We start from the raw sequence: 20548 nt of genomic DNA, 5'->3' as shown, positions 1-20548 counted from the left end.
AGCGGCCGAAATGAGTTTGGGTCTCTCCCTTAGAGATAGGGTGAGAAGCTCTGCCATCCGGGAGGAACTCAAAGTAAAGCCACTGCTCCTTCACATCGAGAGGAGCCAGATGAGGTGGTTCGGGCATCTGGTCAGGATGCCACCCGAACGCCTCCCTAGGGAGGTGTTTAGGGCACGTCCAACCGGTAGGAGGCCACGGGGAAGACCCAGGACACGTTGGGAAGACTATGTCTCCCGGCTGGCCTGGGAACGCCTCGGGATCCCCCGGGAAGAGCTAGACGAAGTGGCTGGGGAGAGGGAAGTCTGGGTTTCCCTGCTTAGGCTGTTGCCCCCGCGACCCGACCTCGGATAAGCGGAAGATGATGGATGGATGGATGGATGGATGGATGGATGGATATATATATATATATATATAAACACAGCCCGGCCCTGGCCAAATTGTCCTAACGGGCGGTATAGCTCGGTTGGTAGAGTGGCCGTACCAGCAACTTGAGGGTTCCAGGTTCGATCCCCGCTTACGTTATCCTAGTCACTGCCGTTGTGTCTTTGGGCAAGACATATTTTTTATAATAAATATAATTCACTTCACTAACCCAATGAGGCCCCCGTGTCAAAAATTTTGGGGACCCCTGGCTTAACAGGCCGCATGTGTCCTCCGGGCCTTATTTTGCCCAGGTCTGATTTGATTGATTGATTGATTGAAACTTTTATTAGTAGATTGCACAGTACAGTACATATTCTGTACAATTGACCACTAAATGGTAACACCCCAATAAGTTTTTCAACTTGTTTAAGTCGGGGTCCACGTTTATCAATTCATGGTAAATCTAACTCAGGGGTCACCAACGCGGTGCCCGCGGGCACCAAGTAGGCCGTAAGGACCAGATGAGTCGCCCGCTGGCCTGTTCTAAAAATAGCTCAAATAGCAGCACTTACCAGTGAGCTGCCTCTATTTTTAAAATGTTATTTATTTACTAGCAAGCTGGTCTCGCTTTGCTCGATGTTTTTAATTCTAAGAGAGACAAAACTCAAATAGAATTTGGAAATCCAAGAAAATATTTTATAGACTTGGTCTTGACTTGTTTAAATAAATTCATTGATTTTTTTACTTCTTATAACTTTCAAAAGACCATTTTTGAGAAAAAATACAACCTTAAAATTGATTTTAGGATTTTTAAACACATATACCTTTTTACCTTTTAAATTTCTTCTTCTCTCCCGACAATTTAAATCGATGTTCAAGTATTTTTTTTTTATTGTAAAGACTAATAAATACATTTTAATTTAATTCTTCATTTTAGCGTCTGTTTTTTCGACGAAGAATATTTGTGAAATATTTCTTCAAACTTATTATGATTAAAATAAAATAAAAATTACTCTGTCCAATCTAGAAAATCTGTAAAATCAAATTTAAATCTTATTTCAAAATCTTTTGAATTTCTTTTAATAAATTTTGTTCTGGAAAATCTAGAAGAAATAAATGTGGGATACTGTCATCATCCATCCCTATAGAACATGGGTGTTTAACTCTGGCCCGCCGTGTAATCTCACTTGGCCCTTGAGGCAATATCAAATTAACATTAGAGCTGGCCCGCCGCTGTAACACCGCATTCACCGCTAACACTCTTACTTGCCAACCCTCTCAATTTTCCCGGGAGACTCCCGGAGTTCAGTGCCCCTCCCGATTTTCATCCTGGACAACAATATTTGGGGTGGGCTTTAAATTCTCTACAATCTGTCTCCACGTCCGCTTTTCCTCTATACAAACACAAGTGAATGCAAGGCATACTTGGTCAACAGCCATACACGTCACACTGAGGGTGGCCGTATAAATAATCTTAACACTGTTACAAATATGCGCCACCCTGTGAACCCACACCAAACAAGAATGACACATTTCGGGAGAACATCCGCACCGTAACACAACAGAACAAATACCCAGAACGCCTTGCAGCACTAACTCTTCCGGGACGCTACAATATACACCCCCCGCTACCACCAAACCCCGTCTACCTCAACCCCACCGCCGAAAAGAGGCATTCAATTTTTATTTAAATTTGATTTGATACGCCATTGATATTTTTTTTAATTATTATTATTATTTGAAATTGGATTTTGCATGTCACTATAAAGTTATATAAGCCTTGCTTGTTCAATATTTAATGCAAAACTTGTTTGGGTCCCTATTAAAAGGATAATTTTGTGGGGCAGTATAGCTCGGTTGGTAGAGCGGCCGTGCCAGCAACTTGAGGGTTGCAGGTTCGATTCCCGCTTCCGCCATCCTAGTCACTGCCGTTGTGTCTTTGAGCAAGACACTTTACCCACCTGCTCCCAGTGCTTCCCACACTGGTTTAAATATAACTTAGATATTGGGTTTCACTATGTAAAGTCCTTTGAGTCACTAGAGAAAAGCGATATATAAATATATAATATCAATCAATCAATCAATCAATGTTTATTTATATAGCCCCAAATCACAAATGTCTCAAAGGACTGCACAAACCATTACGACTACGACATCCTCGGAAGAACCTACAAAAGGGCAAGGAAAACTCACACCCAGTGGGCAGGGAGAATTCACATCCAGTGGGACGCCAGTGACAATGCTGACCTTGAGAAACCTTGGAGAGGACCCCCTAGGGGACCGAAAGCAATGGATGTCGAGCGGGTCTTACATGATACTGTGAAAGTTCAATCCATAGTGGCTCCAAGACAGCAGTGAGAGTTCAGTTCAAAGCGGATCCAAGACAGCAGCCAGAGTCCCGTCCACAGGAAACCATCAGCAGCGCAGAGATGTCCCCAACCGATACACAGGCGAGCGGTCCATCCTGGGTCCCGACCAGCGGTCCATCCTGGGTCTCGACTCTGGACAGCCAGTACTTCATCCATGGTCATCGGACCGGACCCCCTCCACAAGGGAGAGTGGGACATAGAAGAAAAATAAAAGAAGCGGCAGATCAACTGGTCTAAAAAGGAGGTCTATTTAAAGGCTAGAGTATACAGATGACTTTTAAGATGAGACTTAAATGCTTCTACTGAGGTAGCATCTTGAACTGTTACCGGGAGGGCATTCCAGAGTACTGGAGCCCGAACGGAAAACGCTCTATAGCCCGCAGACTTTTTTTGGGCTTTGGGAATCACTAATAAGCCGGAGTCCTTTGAACGCAGATTTCTTGCCGGGACATATGGTACAATACAATCGGCAAGATAGGCTGGAGCTAGACCGTGTAGTATTTTATACGTAAGTAGTAAAACCTTAAAGTCACATCTTAAGTGCACAGGAAGCCAGTGCAGGTGAGCCAGTACAGGTGTAATGTGATCAAACTTTCTTGTTCTTGTCAAAAGTCTAGCTGCCGCATTTTGTACCAACTGTAATCTTTTAATGCTAGACATGGGGAGACCCGAAAATAATACGTTACAGTAAACGAGACGAGACGTAACAAACGCATGGATAATGATCTCAGCGTCTTTAGTGGACAGAATGGAGCGAATTTTAGCGATATTACAATAGTACTCTGGAATGCCCTCCCGGTAACAGTTCGAGATGCCACCTCAGTAGAAGCATTTAAGTCTCACCTTAAAACTCATCTGTATACTCTAGCCTTTAAATAGACCTTCTTTTTTGACCAGTTGATCTGCCGCTTCTTTACTAATTACTAATTACGTATAAAATACTACACGGTCTAGCTCCAGCCTATCTTGCCGATTGTATTGTACCATATGTCCCGGCAAGAAATCTGCGTTCAAAAGACTCCGGATTATTAGTGATTCCTAGAGCCCAAAAAAAGTCTGCGGGCTATAGAGCGTTTTCCGTTCGGGCTCCAGTACTCTGGAATGCCCTCCCGGTAACAGTTCGAGATGCTACCTCAGTAGAAGCATTTAAGTCTCACCTTAAAACTCATCTGTATACTCTAGCCTTTAAATAGACCTCCTTTTTTGACCAGTTGATCTGCCGCTTCTTTTCTTTCTCCTATGTCCCCCCCCTCCCTTGTGGAGGGGGTCCGGTCCGATGACCATGGATGAAGTACTGGCTGTCCAGAGTCGAGACCCAGGATGGACCGCTCGCCTGTGTATCGGTTGGGGACATCTCTACGCTGCTGATCCGCCTCCGCTTGAGATGGTTTCCTGTGGACGGGACTCTCGCTGCTGTCTTGGATCCGCTTTGAACTGAACTCTCGCGGCTGTGTTGGAGCCACTATGGATTGAACTTTCACAGTATCATGTTAGACCCGCTCGACATCCATTGCTTTCGGTCCCCTAGAGGGGGGGGGGGTTGCCCACATCTGAGGTCCTCTCCAAGGTTTCTCATAGTCAGCATTGTCACTGGCGTCCCACTGGATGTGAATTCTCCCTGCCCACTGGGTGTGAGTTTTCCTTGCCCTTTTGTGGGTTCTTCCGAGGATGTCGTAGTCGTAATGATTTGTGCAGCCCTTTGAGACATTTGTGATTTGGGGCTATATAAATAAACATTGATTGATTGATTGATTGGGATGAAAGAAGGCCGTTTTAGTAACCCTTTTAATGTGTGACTAATATAATTAATTTGTTCAACCTCGGCCCGCGGCTTTGTTCGGTTTTAAAATTTTGGCCCACTCTGTGTTTGAGTTTGACACCCCCTGCTATAGAAGAATGCTCCGGACGCTTCCGCTGTTCCCCTGTTTCGCTCCCTGGCTGTCCTTGAGGGCCTGCAGAAGCTCCCATAAAGCCTGCAGTAAATGGCTCTAATCCCGTAATAAATGGCTCTGTCCTACAGACAAGGGTGTGAGGCTGCTGCCGCCACGCCGTTATCAGATGGAATGCTATTGGCACACACACACACACAAACACACACACACCTTAGATGTAATGGAAGCCGCGTGTACATATCACACACACACACACACACATTCATTTACACACAGCATCCGGCCGAGTGGCGCCTGCTCCAATTGTGCCGCTTTTTTTATGGATGCCATGCAAGAGCGGCGCCATTATTACCTTTAAATGATTGGAGATTTGACTATGATGTATCGTGATGATGGGATCACACGGAGTGCTCGGAGCTCTTTATGCCTGCCGGGATGGACTGCCGGCGGCAACTAAATGAAGGAGCAGGGTGGAGAAGAATAGTGATGCGACCTCAGGAGATACTTAGACTTCACCCGTTTTTAATCAGCACATACAATTGATTTTTCTCTTCCCTGCTTATTTGAGTAATACTGTAGTCACTTGCTCCTCTGAGACCGTGTGTGTGTGTGTGTGTGTGTGTGCAAGTGGGAATGTCTTACAACTGCCACACTCCTTGTTGAATTGTAACCCACAGCAAGGTTTTCATTTTCCCGTCATAACACGTATTGATTTTTCTTGGCGGGTGTGTGTTTAATGTGCGTGTGCACCTTTTTTGAACAAGCGCGCATGTGTGTGTGTGTGTGTGTGTGTGTGTGTGTCCGTCCTCAGGTGGAGCTTACGGGCAGCAGCGTGTTCGACTACATCCACCCGGCCGACCACGTGGAGATGGCCGAGCGGCTGGGGATCAGGCCTCATCTGCGGGCCGAGGCCGGCTGCCACACGGGGCCCGAGAGCGCCCCCTCCAGTTCCGCCTCAGCCTCCTCCCTGTCCGGGACGCCCGAGCCCGGTACTGTCATCACGCTGTCAGAGATGACAACGCAGAGATGAACACTGGCCATTAATCTCCTTTTCTGTAATCTCCAGCAGCTCCGTCCAGTCCTCACTCCCCGGTTGATGAACCTCCCGATCGCGGCTTCTTCATCCGCATGAAGTCCACGCTCACCAAAAGAGGTCTGCACGTCAAATCCTCTGGATACAAGGTGACTCGCCATGATTTATTTCTCATTGATATTTTACACCCACACAATCTGATGAGATCCAATTCATTTAAGAAATCCGGCTGTGCAAGGATAATAATGCACAGATTTGCCTGACATCTTTTTTTTCCAAATAGTTCAAGAAAGACCACTACAAATGAGCAATATTTTGCACTGTTATACATTGTGATAAATCAGCATTGATTGTTCAATATTTAATGCAAAACTTGTTTGAGTCCCAAGTAAAAAGTTAATTTGTTAAACCTCGGCCAGCGGCTTTGTTCGGTTTTAAATTTTAGCCCACTCTGTATTTGAGTTTGACACCCCCTGCTATAGAAGAATGCTCCGGACGCTTTCTCATCGGTATGGTACACCGACACAATCTGATGAGATCCAATTCATTTAAGAAATCCGGCTGTGCAAGGATAATAATGCACAGATTTGCCTGACATCTTTTTTTTCCAATTAGTTCACGAAAGACCACTACAAATGAGCAATATTTTGCACTGTTATACATTTGTAATAAATCAGCCTTGATTGTTCAATATTTAATGCAAAACTTGTTTGGGTCCCTATTAAAAGGTTAATTTGTTAAACCTCGGCCAGCGGCTTTGTTTAGTTTTAAATTTTAGCCCACTCTGTATTTGAGTTTGACACCCCCTGCTATAGAAGAATGCTCCGGACGCTTTCTCATCGGTATGGTACACCGACACAATCTGGCGAGATCCAATTCATTTAAGAAATCCGGCTGTGCAAGGATAATAATGCACAGATTTGCCTGACATCTTTTGTTTCCAAATAGTTCAAGAAAGACCACTACAAATGAGCAATATTTTGCACAGTTATACATTGTAATAAATCAGCCTTACTTGTTCAATATTTAATGCAAAACTTGTTTGGGTCCCTATTAAAAGGTTAATTTGTTAAACCTCGCCAGCGGCTTTGTTCGGTTTTAAATTTTAGCCCACTCTGTATTTGAGTTTGACACCCATGCTATAGAAGAATGCTCCGGACGCTTTCTCATCGGTATGGTACACCGACACAATCTGATGAGATCCAATTCATTTAAGAAATCCGGCTGTGCAAGGATAATAATGCACAGATTTGCCTGACATCTTTTTTTTTCCAAATAGTTCAAGAAAGACCACTACAAATGAGCAATATTTTGCACTGTTATACATTGTGATAAATCAGCCTTGCTTGTTCAATATTTCATGCAAAACTTGTTTGGGTCCCTATTAAAAGGTTAATTTGTTAAACCTCGGCCAGCGGCTTTGTTCGGTTTTAAATTTTAGCCCACTCTGTATTTGAGTTTGACACCCCCTGCTATAGGAGAATGCTCCGGACGCTTTCTCATCGGTATGGTACACCGACACAATCTGATGAGATCCAATTCATTTAAGAAATCCGGCTGTGCAAGGATAATAATGTACAGATTTGCCTGACATATTTTTTTTCCAAATAGTTCAAGAAAGACCACTACAAATGAGCAATATTTTGCAATGTTATACATTGTGATAAATCAGCCTTGTTTGTTCAATATTTAATGCAAAACTTGTTTGGGTCCCTATTAAAAGGTTAATTTGTTAAACCTCGGCCAGCGGCTTTGTTCGGTTTTAAATTTTAGCCCACTCTGTATTTGAGTTTGACACCCCCTGGTATAGAAGAATGCTCCGGACGCTTTCTCATCGGCATGGTACACCGACACAATCTGATGAAATCCAATTCATTTAAGAAATCCGGCTGTGCAAGGATAACAATGCACAGATTTGCCTGACATCTTTTTTTTTCCAAATAGTTCAAGAAAGACTACTACAAATGAGCAATATTTTGCACTGTTATACATTGTGATAAATCAGCCTTGCTTGTTCAATATTTAATGCAAAACTTGTTTGGGTCCCTATTAAAAGGTTCATTTGCTAAACCTCGGCCAGCGGCTTTGTTCAGTTTTAAATTTTAGCCCACTCTGTATTTGAGTTTGACACCCCCTGGTATAGAAGAATGCTCCGGACGCTTTCTCATCGGCATGGTACCCCAACACAATCTGACGAGATTTAAGAAATCTGGCTGTGCAAAGGTATTAATGCACAGATTTGCCTGACATCTTTTTTTTCCAAATAGTTCAAGAAAGACCACTACAAATGAGCAATATTTTGCACTGTTATACATTGTAATAAATCAGCCTTGCTTGTTCAATATTTCATGCAAAACTTGTTTGGGTCCCTATTAAAAGGTTAATTTGTTCAACCTTGGCACGCGGCTTTGTTCAGTTTTAAATTTTGGCCCACTCTGTATTTGAGTTTGACAGCCCTGTTCTAGTGGGTAGAGCGGCCGGCCAGAAACCTGAGGGTTGCAGGTTCGGTTCCCACCTATTGACATCCAAATCGCTGCCGTTGTGTCCTTGGGCAGGACACTTCACCCTTTGCCCACGGTGCTGCTCACACTGGTGAATGAATGATGAATGAATGATTGGTGGTGATCGCGCTTCTGTCAGTCTACCCCAGGGCAGCTGTGGCTACTGATGTAGCTTACCACCACCAGGTGTGAATGAACGTTGAGTCCCACTTCTCTGTTTGCACTTTGAGTGTTTAGAAAAGCGTGATATAAATCTAAGTTAAAATATATTTTTTGTTTTAATGTGGTGTCTGCAGGAGGACAAACATGACACAAACCTCACTAAATGTTATAAAGCACACTGTTTATATATTAAACATGCCTCACTGATTCGAGTATTTGGCGAGCGCCGTTTTGTCCTACTAATTTTGGCGGTCCTTGAACTCACCGTAGTTAGTTTACACCAGGGGTCACCAACGCGGTGCCCGTAAGGACCAGATGAGTCGCCCGCTGGCCTGTTCTAAAAATTGCTGAAATAGCAGCACTTACCAGTGAGCTGCCTCTATTTTTAAAATTTTATTTATTTACTAGCAAGCTGGTCTCGCTCCGCTCAACATTTTTAATTCTAAGAGAGACAAAACTCAAATAGAATTTGAAAATCCAAGAAAATATTTTAAAGACTTGGTCTAAACTTGTTTAAATAAAACTCTTTTTTTTTTTTTTTTTTACTTTGCTTCTTATAACTTTCAGAAAGACAATTTTAGAGAAAAAAATACAACCTTAAAAAGGATTTTAGGATTTTTAAACACATTTTTACCTTTTAAATTCCTTCCTCTTCCTTCCCGAAAATTTAAATCAATGTTCAAGTAAATTAATTTTTTTATTGTAAAGAATAATAAATACATTTTAATTTAATTCTTCAGTTTAGCTTCTGTTTTTTTTTGATGAAGAATATTTGTTAATTATATCTTCAAACTTATTATGATTAAAATTCCAAAAAATTATTCCGTCAAATCTAGAAAATCTTTTGAATCAAATTTACATCTTATTTCAAAGTCTTGAATTTCTTTTAAAATTTTTGTTTTGGAGAATCTAGAAGAAATAATGATTTGTCTTTGTTAGAAATATAGCTTGGTCCAATTTGTTATATATTCTAACAAAATGCAGATTGGATTCTAACCTATTCAAAACATGTCATCAGAATTTTAAAATTAATCTTAATCAGGAAAAATTACACATGATGTTCCATAAATCCTGTTTTTAATTTTTTCAAAAAGATTCGAATTAGCTAGTTTTTCTCTTCTTTTTTTCGGTTGAATTTTGAATTTTAAAGAGTCGAAATTGAAGATAAACTGTGTTTGAAAATTTTATTTTCATTTTTTTTCCTGTTTTTTCCTCTTTGAAACCGTTCAAATAAGAGTTTTTTTTTCATCATTTATTCTCTACGAAAAACCTTACGTAAAAGGAAAAAAAATGTACGACGGAATGACAGAAATACCCATTTATATATATATATATATATATTTATATATATATATATATATATATATATATATATATATATATATATATATATATATATATATATATATATATATATATATATATATATATATATTAAAGGTTAATTGAGCAAATTGGCTACTTCTGGCAAATTATTTAAGTGTGTATCAAACTGGTAGCCCTTCGCAGGCGACCCCTGGTTTACATGTATAACTTTCTCCGACCTTGGAGGACGTGTTTTATGCCACTTCTTTTTCTGTCTCATTTTGTCCACCAAACTTTTAACACTGTCCGTGAATGCACAAAGGTGAGTTTTGTTGATGTTATTGACTTATGTGGAGTGTGCTAATCAGACATATTTGGTCACTGCATGACTGCAAGCTAATCGATGCTAACATGCTATTTAGGCTAGCTATATGTACATATTGCATCATTATGCCTCATTTGTTGCTATATTTGAGCTCATTTAGTTCCCTTTAAGTCCTCCTAATTCAATTTATATCTCATGACACATAATCTGTATGTAATATGGCTTTAATTTTTTTGTGGCTCCAGACAGATTTGTTTTTGTATTTTTGGTCCAATATGGCTCTTTCAACATTTTGGGTTGCCGACCCCTGGATTAGGGGGTACTTGATTTGAAAAAATGTTCACAGGGGGTACATCACTGAAAAAGGGTTGAGAACCACTGTTCTAAGGCAGTGGTTCTCAAATGGGGGTACGCGGAACCCTGGGGGTACTTGAAGGTATGCTAAGGGGTACGGGAGATTTTTTTTTTTTAATATTCTAAAAATAGCATCCATCCATCCATCCATTTTCTACCGCTTATTCCCTTTCGGGGTCGCGGTGGGCGCTGACGCCTATCTCAGCTACAATCGGGCGGAAGGCGGGGTACACCCTGGACAAGTCGCCACCTCATCGCAGGGCCAACACAGACAGACAGACAACATTCACACTCACATTCACACTCTAGGGCCAATTTAGTGTTGCCAATCAACCTATCCCCAACAATTCAAAAATCCTTTATAAATATATTTATTGAATAATACTTCAACAAAATATGAATGTAAGTTCATAAACTGTGAAAAGAAATGCAACAATGCAATATTCAGTGTTGACAGCTAGATTTTTTTGTGGACATGTTCCATAAATATTGATGTTAAAGATTTTTTTGTGAAGAAATGTTTAGAATTAAGTTGATGAATCCAGATGGATCTCTATTACAATCCCCAAAGAGGGCACTTTTAGTTGATGATTACTTCTATGTGTAGAAATCTTTATTTATAATTGAATGACTTGTTTATTCTTCAACATGTTCTCAGTTATTTTTATATCTTTTTTTCCAAATAGTTCAAGAAAGACCACTACAAATGAGCAATATTTTGCACTGTTATACAGTTTAATAAATCAGAAACTGATGACATAGTGCTGTATTTTACTTCTTTATGTCTTTTTTTCAACTAAAAATTGCTTTGCTCTGATTAGGGGGTACTTGAGTTAAAAAAAAAATGTTCTCAGGGGGTACATCACTGAAAAAAAGGTTGAGAACACAGTTCTAAGTCAATCTGCCAGTTGTTGTTTTATTGTGAACATAATTTTAATAAAAAATTGTGTATTTGGTCTTGAAAATGTGCTTGTATTCAGGGTGTTCTTGTATTCACCTCAATATGATGACTTCACGGTGGCAGAGGGGTTAGTGCGTCTGCCTCACAATACGAAGTTCCTGCAGTCCTGGGTTCAAATCCAGGCTCGGGATCTTTCTGTGTGGAGTTTGCATGTTCTCCCCGTGAATGCGTGGGTTCCCTCCGGGTACTCCGGCTTCCTCCCACTTCCAAAGACATGCACCTGGGGATAGGTTGATTGGCAACACTAAATTGGCCCTAGTGTGTGAATGTGAGTGTGAATGTTGTCCGTCTATCTGTGTTGGCCCTGTGATTAGGTGGCGACTTGTCCAGGGTGTACCCCGCCTTCCGCCCGATTGTAGCTGAGATAGGCGCCAGCGCCCCCCCGCGACCCCGAAAGGGAATAAGCGGTAGAAGTTGGATGGATGATGACTACAACAAATATGATTTATTTTTTTTAATTTAGACCATTCAATTAATAATAAAGTGTTCATCAGAGTATATTCTCTCTCAGGTGTGCCTAATGTAGTGTCTTCGTCCTTGTTTTTTTTGCATGAAGGAGTAGCAAGCAGAGCCTTGTCACTTTGTTTTGCTCCACCAGTGTTTCGCGGCCGTGTCAAGATGGTCGTTTTCACCGTGTATTGTTCTTGTAAAATAGTGAAAAGTTCTGAGTAAAATGATGACTTTTGTCATAACTTTGCCGAGTAAAATTCCGATTATTATTATAAAATTGACAAAATTTTAAGCTTTTCTTGTAAAATTGCGACTTTTATCATAACATTGCACCAGTGCTCAGTTTTACTTCTAAAATGTTGACTTGCGTTGGGTAAAATGACCACTTTTATTATAATACTGCCTAAATTGTAAGTTTTTCTTGTGAATTTGTGACCTTTTTGTGAAATTCCAACTCATTTTTCACAACAAGCTTGTTTATATATGCATAGTTTGTGTATATTATTAATATTGTAAATACAAATCTTCATACATCTAAAAAGGGTGATCCTAAAGAGGTAGGCATTTTTTGGAGGTCTCAAAAAGGTAACAAACACAAGAATTTGTGTGTGTGTTCTATATATATATATATATATATATATATATATATATATATATATATATATATATAGGTTGATTGGCAACACTAAATTGGCCCTAGTGTGTGAATGTGAGTGTGAATGTTGTCCGTCTATCTGTGTTGGCCCTGCGATGAGGTGGCGACTTGTCCAGGGTGTACCCTGCCTTCCGCCCGATTGTAGCTGAGATAGGCGCCAGCGCCCCCAAAAGGGAATAAGCGGTAGAAGTTGGATGGATGATGACTACAACAAATACGATTTTTTTTTTTAATTTAGACCATTCAATTAATAATAAAGTGTTCATCAGAGTATATTCTCTCTCAGGTGTGCTTAATGTAGTGTCTTCGTCCTTGTTTTTTTTGCATGAAGGAGTAGCAAGCAGAGCCTTGTCACTTTGTTTTGCTCCACCAGTGTTTCGCGGCCGTGTCAAGATGGTCGTTTTCACCGTGTATTGTTCTTGTAAAATAGTGAAAAGTTCTGAGTAAAATGATGACTTTTGTCATACATTTGCCGAGTAAAATTCAGATTATTATTATAAAATTGTCAAAATTTTAAGCTTTTCTTGTAAAATTGCAACTTTTATCATAACATTGCACCAGTGCTCAGTTTTACTTCTAAAATGTTGACTTGCGTTGGGTAAAATGACCACTTTTATTATAATACTGCCTAAATTGTAAGTTTTTCTTGTGAATTTGTGACCTTTTTGTGAAATTCCAACTCATTTTTCACAACAAGCTTGTTTATATATGCATAGTTTGTGTATATTATTAATATTGTAAATACAAATCTTCATACATCTAAAAAGGGTGATCCTAAAGAGGTAGGCATTTTTTGGAGGTCTCAAAAAGGTAACAAACACAAGAATTTGTGTGTGTGTTCTATATATATATATATATATATATATATATATATATATATATATATATATATAGAGGTTGATTGGCAACACTAAATTGGCCCTAGTGTGTGAATGTGAGTGTGAATGTTGTCTGTCTATCTGTGTTGGCCCTGCGATGAGGTGGCGACTTGTCCAGGGTGTACCCTGCCTTCCGCCCGATTGTAGCTGAGATAGGCGCCAGCGCCCCCCGCGACCCCGAAAGGGAATGGGCGGTAGAAGTTGGATGGATGATGACTACAACAAATACGATTTATTTTTTTTATTTAGACCATTCAATTAATAATAAAGTGTTCATCAGAGTATATTCCCTCTCAGGTGTGCCTAATGTAGTGTCTTCGTCCTTGTTTTTTTTGCATGAAGGAGTAGCAAGCAGAGCCTTGTCACTTTGTTTTGCTCCACCAGTGTTTCGCGGCCGTGTCAAGATGGTCGTTTTCACCGTGTTTTATAGCTTTGACCTTATTTCACACTGAATAGCTGCGCGCTGCCGTTTTATTGCTCTGCAAAGACAGGGCTGCCGCATTCTTTCGCTGAGATGGAATCTAAATGAATGTATTCCTATTTGTCAATCAATCAATCAATCAATGTTTATTTATATAGCCCCAAATCACAAATGTCTCAAAGGACTGCACAAATCATTACGACTACAACATCCTCGGAAGAACCCACAAAAGGGCAAGGAAAACTCACACCCAGTGGGCAGGGAGAATTCACATCCAGTGGGACGCCAGTGACAATGCTGACTATGAGAAACCTTGGAGAGGACCTCAGATGTGGGCAACCCCCCCCCTCTAGGGCACCGAAAGCAATGGATGTCAAGCGGGTCTAACATGATACTGTGAAAGTTCAATCCATAGTGGCTCCAACACAGCAGCGAGAGTCCCGTCCACAGGAAACCATCTCAAGCGGATCAGCAGCGTAGAGATGTCCCCAACCGATACAGGCGAGCGGTCCATCCTGTGTCCCGACGAGCGGTCCATCCTGGGTCTCGACTCTGGACAGTCAGTACTTCATCCATGGTCACCGGACCGGACCCCCTCCACAAGGGAAGGGGGGACATAGGAGAAAGAAAAGAAGCGGCAGATCAACTGGTCTAAAAAGGAGGTCTATTTAAAGGCTAGAGTATACAGATGAGTTTTAAGATGAGACTTAAATGCTTCTACTGAGGTAGCATCTCGAACTGTTACCGGGAGGGCATTCCAGAGTACTGGAGCCCGAACGGAAAACGCTTTATAGCCCGCAGACTTTTTTTGAGCTCTAGGAATCACTAATAAGCCGGAGTCTTTGCATCATGTCATTAATGAATCCATTTGTTTATTCTTCTTTACCCTCAGGTGATCCATGTGACTGGGAGAATCCGCTACCGGCCTTCGCTTGTTCCGGGCTCCACGCGCTCAATACACCGACCCATGGGGATGGTGGTGCTGGCTCACACCTTGCCGCCCTCCTCGCTCAACGAGGTCCGCATGGAGAGCCAAATGTTTGTCTTCCGGGTCAACATGGACCTGCAGGTCACGTACTGCGAGAACAGGTGAAGCCTCGTCGTTTGCGTCCGTAATTGTTAACGGGGTGCATAATGTTCCGCATTTCACCTGCAGGATATCCGAGTATATGGATTGGACCCCGGCTGAGGTGGTTGGACGCACGTGCTATCACTTTATCTACGTGGAGGATCTGGAGAACCTGAGGCAGAGCCATGAAGACTGTGAGTCTCTCACACGCACACACAATTTGAGCCTGTTGATAGCGCTCAGTCATGGGGTGATTGGCGCCCTCTGCTGCCAGAGTTTTGAACCGCACAATTCATTCATAATCTTAAAGGCCTACTGAAATGAGATTTTCTTATTTAAACGGGGATAGCAGGTCCATTCTATGTGTCGTACTTGATCATTTCGCGATATTGCCATATTTTTGCTGAAAGGATTTAATAGAGAACATCGCAACTTTTGGTCGTTAATAAAAAAGCCTTGCCTGTACCGGAAGTAGCAGACGATGTGCGCGTGACGTCACAGGTTGTAGGTCTCCTCACATCCTCACATTGTTTATAATCATAGCCTCCATCAGCAAGAGCTATTCGGACCGAGAAAGCGACAATTTCCCCATTAATTTGAGCGAGGATGAAAGATTTGTGGATGAGGAAAGTTAAAGTCCATCCATCCATCCATCTTTTTCCGCTTATCCGAGGTCGGGTCGCGGGGGCAACAACCTAAGCAGGGAAACCCAGACTTCCCTTTCCCCAGCCACTTCGTCTAGCTCTTCCCGGGGGATCCCGAAGCGTTCCCAGGCCAGCCAGGAGACATAGTCTTCCCAACGTGTCCTGGGTCTTCCCCGTGGCCTCCTACCGGTTGGACGTGCCCTAAACACCTCCCTAGGGAGGCGCTCGGGTGGCATCCTGACCAGATGCCCGAACCACCTCATCTGGCTCCTCTCGATGTGAAGGAGCAGCGGCTTTACTTTGAGTTCCTCCCGGATGGCAGAGCTTCTCACCCTATCTCTAAGGGAGAGCCCCCCCACACGGCGGAGGAAACTCATTTCGGCCGCTTGTACCCGTGATCTTATCCTTTCGGTCATGACCCAAAGCTCATGACCATAGGTGAGGATGGGAACGTAGATCGACCGGTAAATTGAGAGCTTTGCCTTCCGGCTCAGCTCCTTCTTCACCACAACGGATCGATACAACGTCCGCATTACTGAAGACGCCGCACCGATCCGCCTGTCGATCTCACGATCCACTCTTCCCTCACTCATGAACAAGACTCCTAGGTACTTGAACTCCTCCACTTGGGGCAGGGTCTCCTCCCCAACCCGGAGATGGCACTCCACCCTTTTCCGGGCGAGAACCATGGACTCGGACTTGGAGGTGCTGATTCTCATTCCAGTCGCTTCACACTCGGCTGCAAACCGATCCAGTGAGAGCTGAAGATCCCGGTCAGATGAAGCCATCAGGACCACATCATCTGCAAAAAGCAGAGACCTAATCCTGCGGTCACCAAACCGGAACCCCTCAATGCCTTGACTGCGCCTAGAAATTCTGTCCATAAAAGTTATGAACAGAATCGGTGACAAAGGACAGCCTTGGCGGAGTCCAACCCTCACTGGAAATGTGTTCGACTTACTGCCGGCAATGCGGACCAAGCTCTGGAAAGTTAAAGTGAAGCACAAAAAAAAAAAAGGCGACTGCTTCAGGCGGCGGCAGTGGGACCGTTTCGGATGTAATTACACACATTTACTAGGATAATTCTGGAAGATCCCTTATCTGCATATTGTTTTAATAGTGTTTTAGTGAGATTGTAAAGTCATACCTGAAAGTCGGATGGCTGCGGTGAACGCCAGTGTCTCTGAGAGAAGCCGAGCAGCCAAGATCACAGCTGCATTTTTGAGCTGCAGTAAGAGGAGGTATAATCCACTGATGTCTCCGGTAAGAGCCGACTTAATATCACAGTTTTCCCCTCCAAAAACTTGCTGGTTGACGTAGAGAAACATGTTCGCTTGACCACTCTGTGTTAAAGCTTCACAACAAACAAAGAAACACCGGCTGTGTTTCGGTTGCTAAAAGCAGCTGCAATCCACCGCTTTTCACCAACAGCATTCTTCTTTGACGTCTCCATTATTAATTGAACAAATTGCAAAAGATTCAGCAACACAGATGTCCAAATTACTGTGTAATTATGCGATGAAAAGAGACGACTTTTAGCCGCTACAACCCGAGACGTCACAAACACGCGTCATCATTCTGCGACGTTTTCAACAGGAAACTCGGCGGGAAATTTAAAGTTGTAATTTAGTAAACTAAAAAGGCCGTATTGGCATGTGTTGCAATGTTAATATTTCATCATTGATATATAAACTATCAGACTGTGTGGTCGCTAGTAGTGGCTTTCAGTAGGCCTTTAAAAACTACATTTTTCATGTAGCAAAGCAGGTGCTTCCTTAATGTCCCGATACCAATATTTTGGTACCGGTGACAAAATTATTTTGATACTTTTCGGTACTTTCTAAATAAAGGGGACCACAAAAAATGGCATTACTGGCTTTATTTTAACAAAAAATCTTAAGGTACATTAAATTCTTATTGCAAATTTGCCCTTAAATGAAATAGTGAACATACAAGACAACTTGTCTTTTATTAGTAAGTAAGAAAACAAAGGCTCCTAATTTAGCTGCTGACATATGCAGTAACATATTGTGTCATTTATCATTTCATTATTTTTGTCAAAATTATTAAGGACAAATGGTAGAAAATGAATTATTAATTTACTTATTCATTTACTGTTAATATGTGCTTATTTTCTCTTTTAACTGTTGTGGTTGCGGAGGGGAGATGACGGCTAAGACACCAGGGGGCTGTAAATGTATAAATACTTATTCTAGTCAATATATAGATATATATTGTATATAATAATACTAAACAATACCAACAATAACTAAACTAAGGAAATAGAGTGTGACAAAACCAGGAGTGTGTATGTGTAAGGCTAGCTGAGGTGTGTGTTACTGAATGTTGATGAGAGCAAAAGAACAAGGCAGTCCGTGGGGCAAGCAGATGATCCAAGGAGCAGGAGAAAAGTGACAAGGTCTATGAATTGATTAACGTGGACCCGACTTGGGGAGGAGACCCTGCCCCAAGTGGAGGAGTTCAAGTACCTAGGAGTCTTGTTCACGAGTGAGGGAAGAGTGGATCGTGAGATGGACAGGCGGATCGGTGCGGCGTCTTCAGTAATGCGGACGTTGAACCGATCCGTTGTGGTGAAGAAGGAGCTGAGCCGGAAGGCAAAGCTCTCAATTTACCGGGAAGACCCAGGACACGTTGGGAAGACTATGTCTCCCGGCTGGCCTGGGAACGCCTCGGGATCCCCCGGGAAGAGCTAGACGAAGTGGCTGGGGAGAGGGAAGTCTGGGTTTCCCTGCTTAGGCTGTTGCCCCCGCGACCCGATCTCGGATAAGTGGAAGATGATGGATGGATGGATGGACCCGACTTAAATAAGTTAAAAAACTTATTCGGGTGTTAACATTTAGATAAATGGATGGATGGATGGATAGATGGATCTATTATTATTGATTCCTTCTGGAGAGTTCCTTCAAGAAAATAAAAAATTCCAGCAGCAGTTTAGAGAGTTGAGATCAATTTTAAAAAGTAAATAATGGGGTTTAAATGGAAACAAAATAGAAACATATCACAATAAGAATACAAATAAAAAACAACAATGGGAATAAAAATATAACAGTAAAATAAGAATATCACAAGAGAAACTAGGCAGTAGTGACCATGTTATGAAAAAGTATTAAACTGTTATTTTTTTGCATCCCCCGTCATCCTAGTACCCCCGCCCCCCGCCCCAGAGAGGAGTTGTACAGTCTAGTGGTCAATTTAGTGGTCATTTGTACAGAATATGTACTGTACTGTACTGTGCAAACTACTAATAAAAGTGTCAATCAATCAAAGTCCAGGCGAGGAATGAGATGCAAAATACGGGAGATCTCCTCGGGGTAAGACTCGGGAAGGAACTGTGGGGGAAACAAACAAGGATGTCAGGCGCGGAAGGAAAACACAGAGAAAGATAGTGAGCATAAAGCAACGGTCCACCATTGAGAACTAAGTTCCCGCAAGGATCCTTGGGTCCACTGGTCCTTTACCCAGCTGGCTCTCATCAGTACCACATGTGCGGATTGCCGATTGTCTGTAGGTTTGTCACTGCGTGAACAGGGGCGTGTCCGAGCGCGCTGTCAGCGGAGGTCCCGGCAGCGAGGAAAAGCAGGTTCGAGTCCACGCTGTGACGTTAACATGTACTATTTACACTTCTGTTAAAATGTAATAATCACTTATTCTTCTGTTGTTTGGATGCGTTACATTAGTTTTGGATGATTCCACAAATTTGGGTATCAATCCGATATCAAGTCGTAACAGGATCAAACATTGGTCATATTCAAAGTCCCCATGTGTCCAGGGACATATTTCCTGAGTTTTTAAACATAGTGTACATTTTTTTTTTAAATGGGGTGGCTGACCGGTACTTTTCGGAGGCGGTATAGTACCGAAAATGATTCATTAGTATCACAGTACTATACTGTTCAATCCTATTCAGGACCCATAATTTATTTTAAGTAGAATGTGCATTGCGTTTTTTTGTCAGTTTGCATCTCTGTCTGTTTTTTATATTTATTTTTATCATAGTCTTCATATTGGTTGTAATAAATGAATCTATTTTTGTTCTTCACATTCATTTCCATAGAGTAAATGTTGCAAAGTTAAACACAACAAAATTAGCTGCATTTGCATGATTTATTGTCGCGTTTTAACCATTTTAACTTTTATAGAAGGGTTAACCACCGTGATAATGTTACAATAAAACAATTAAACCGCAGATCAGTATCGGTCGATTTTCGTGAAAAAGTATGAGATCGGCCATCTTTTAATGCTGATCGCAAGCAATAATAATTTCCACTGTGGCAAATAAATTGCATTTTTTAGTATCTTACGTATAATTAACAAGTGTCATTATCAAGTTCAAGTAACAGGCATGCTAAATACTAGCTTGAAACATCACCTAAGAAATAAGTGCGGACTAAACTTTAAGAAGTATAGACGAAAGTAAGCAGGGAATACAATCATTAGACACAGGAGGACTTTGAGGGTAAAAAAACAAATCATTTAAAAGAGCAGTAGATAATAGTTTCTGCTTGTTTAGTTATTTGCTCAAACAATTGTATGCAACAAAAGACAATTAGGAAGTAGTTACAATTTTGTGTTGATATTGTTAAACTGTCAAAAGCACTCACTGTAAATAAATGGAAAAATGTATAGTAAATACATATAACCGGTATTGGTATCGGCCGATCTCATACACGGATGATTAGTATCGTAAGTGGCAACAAACTCCCTGATGGGAACACTTTTATTGACGTGTGAAGATTGGGAATAAGGATGCGCCTCACATGTTTGAACATGAATGTTTTTCCTTATGTCAACTATTAAACAATCAATATCATATACGGCAGGCCCGGGCAATTATTTTGACTCGACGGGCCAAATATAGAGACAAAAATGTGTTTGGGGGTTGGTACAGTATATCTATTTTTAGGAACACTAATATAAAACCTTACAATAATGTCTGATTGAATGTTAAAACCTTATGACAGACAGCCTTAAACGGAATGGAATTTTACATGTTTTTACCAAGAATGTACATGAAAAAAAAGAATGTGGGATTTACAATATTAAGTATGAACGATAAAACACTGAATATTGACAACATGTGAACGTCACACACCCTCTCAATCGACATATTTTACAATCAAGCGAAACGCAACAAAAATGCAACA

At 41.5% G+C, this 20548-nt stretch overlaps 1 protein-coding gene across 1 annotated transcript in view; it reads left to right on the top strand.

The window, feature by feature from the left end:
* The window catches only part of npas1 (neuronal PAS domain protein 1), a 402493-nt gene that overhangs the window by 358792 nt on the left and 23153 nt on the right, over nucleotides 1-20548 (top strand). The window contains 4 exon segments of the mRNA XM_061878625.1: nucleotides 5437-5614; nucleotides 5692-5807; nucleotides 14563-14759; nucleotides 14827-14933. Of these exon segments, the coding sequence (XP_061734609.1) occupies nucleotides 5437-5614; nucleotides 5692-5807; nucleotides 14563-14759; nucleotides 14827-14933 (598 nt within the window).

The sequence above is a fragment of the Nerophis ophidion genome, linkage group LG18, assembly GCF_033978795.1.
Source record: "Nerophis ophidion isolate RoL-2023_Sa linkage group LG18, RoL_Noph_v1.0, whole genome shotgun sequence".
NCBI classification, from domain to species: domain Eukaryota; kingdom Metazoa; phylum Chordata; class Actinopteri; order Syngnathiformes; family Syngnathidae; genus Nerophis; species Nerophis ophidion.
The sequence above is the reverse complement of the archived record's forward strand: the minus strand, read 5'-3'. Positions and strand labels throughout refer to the sequence as shown.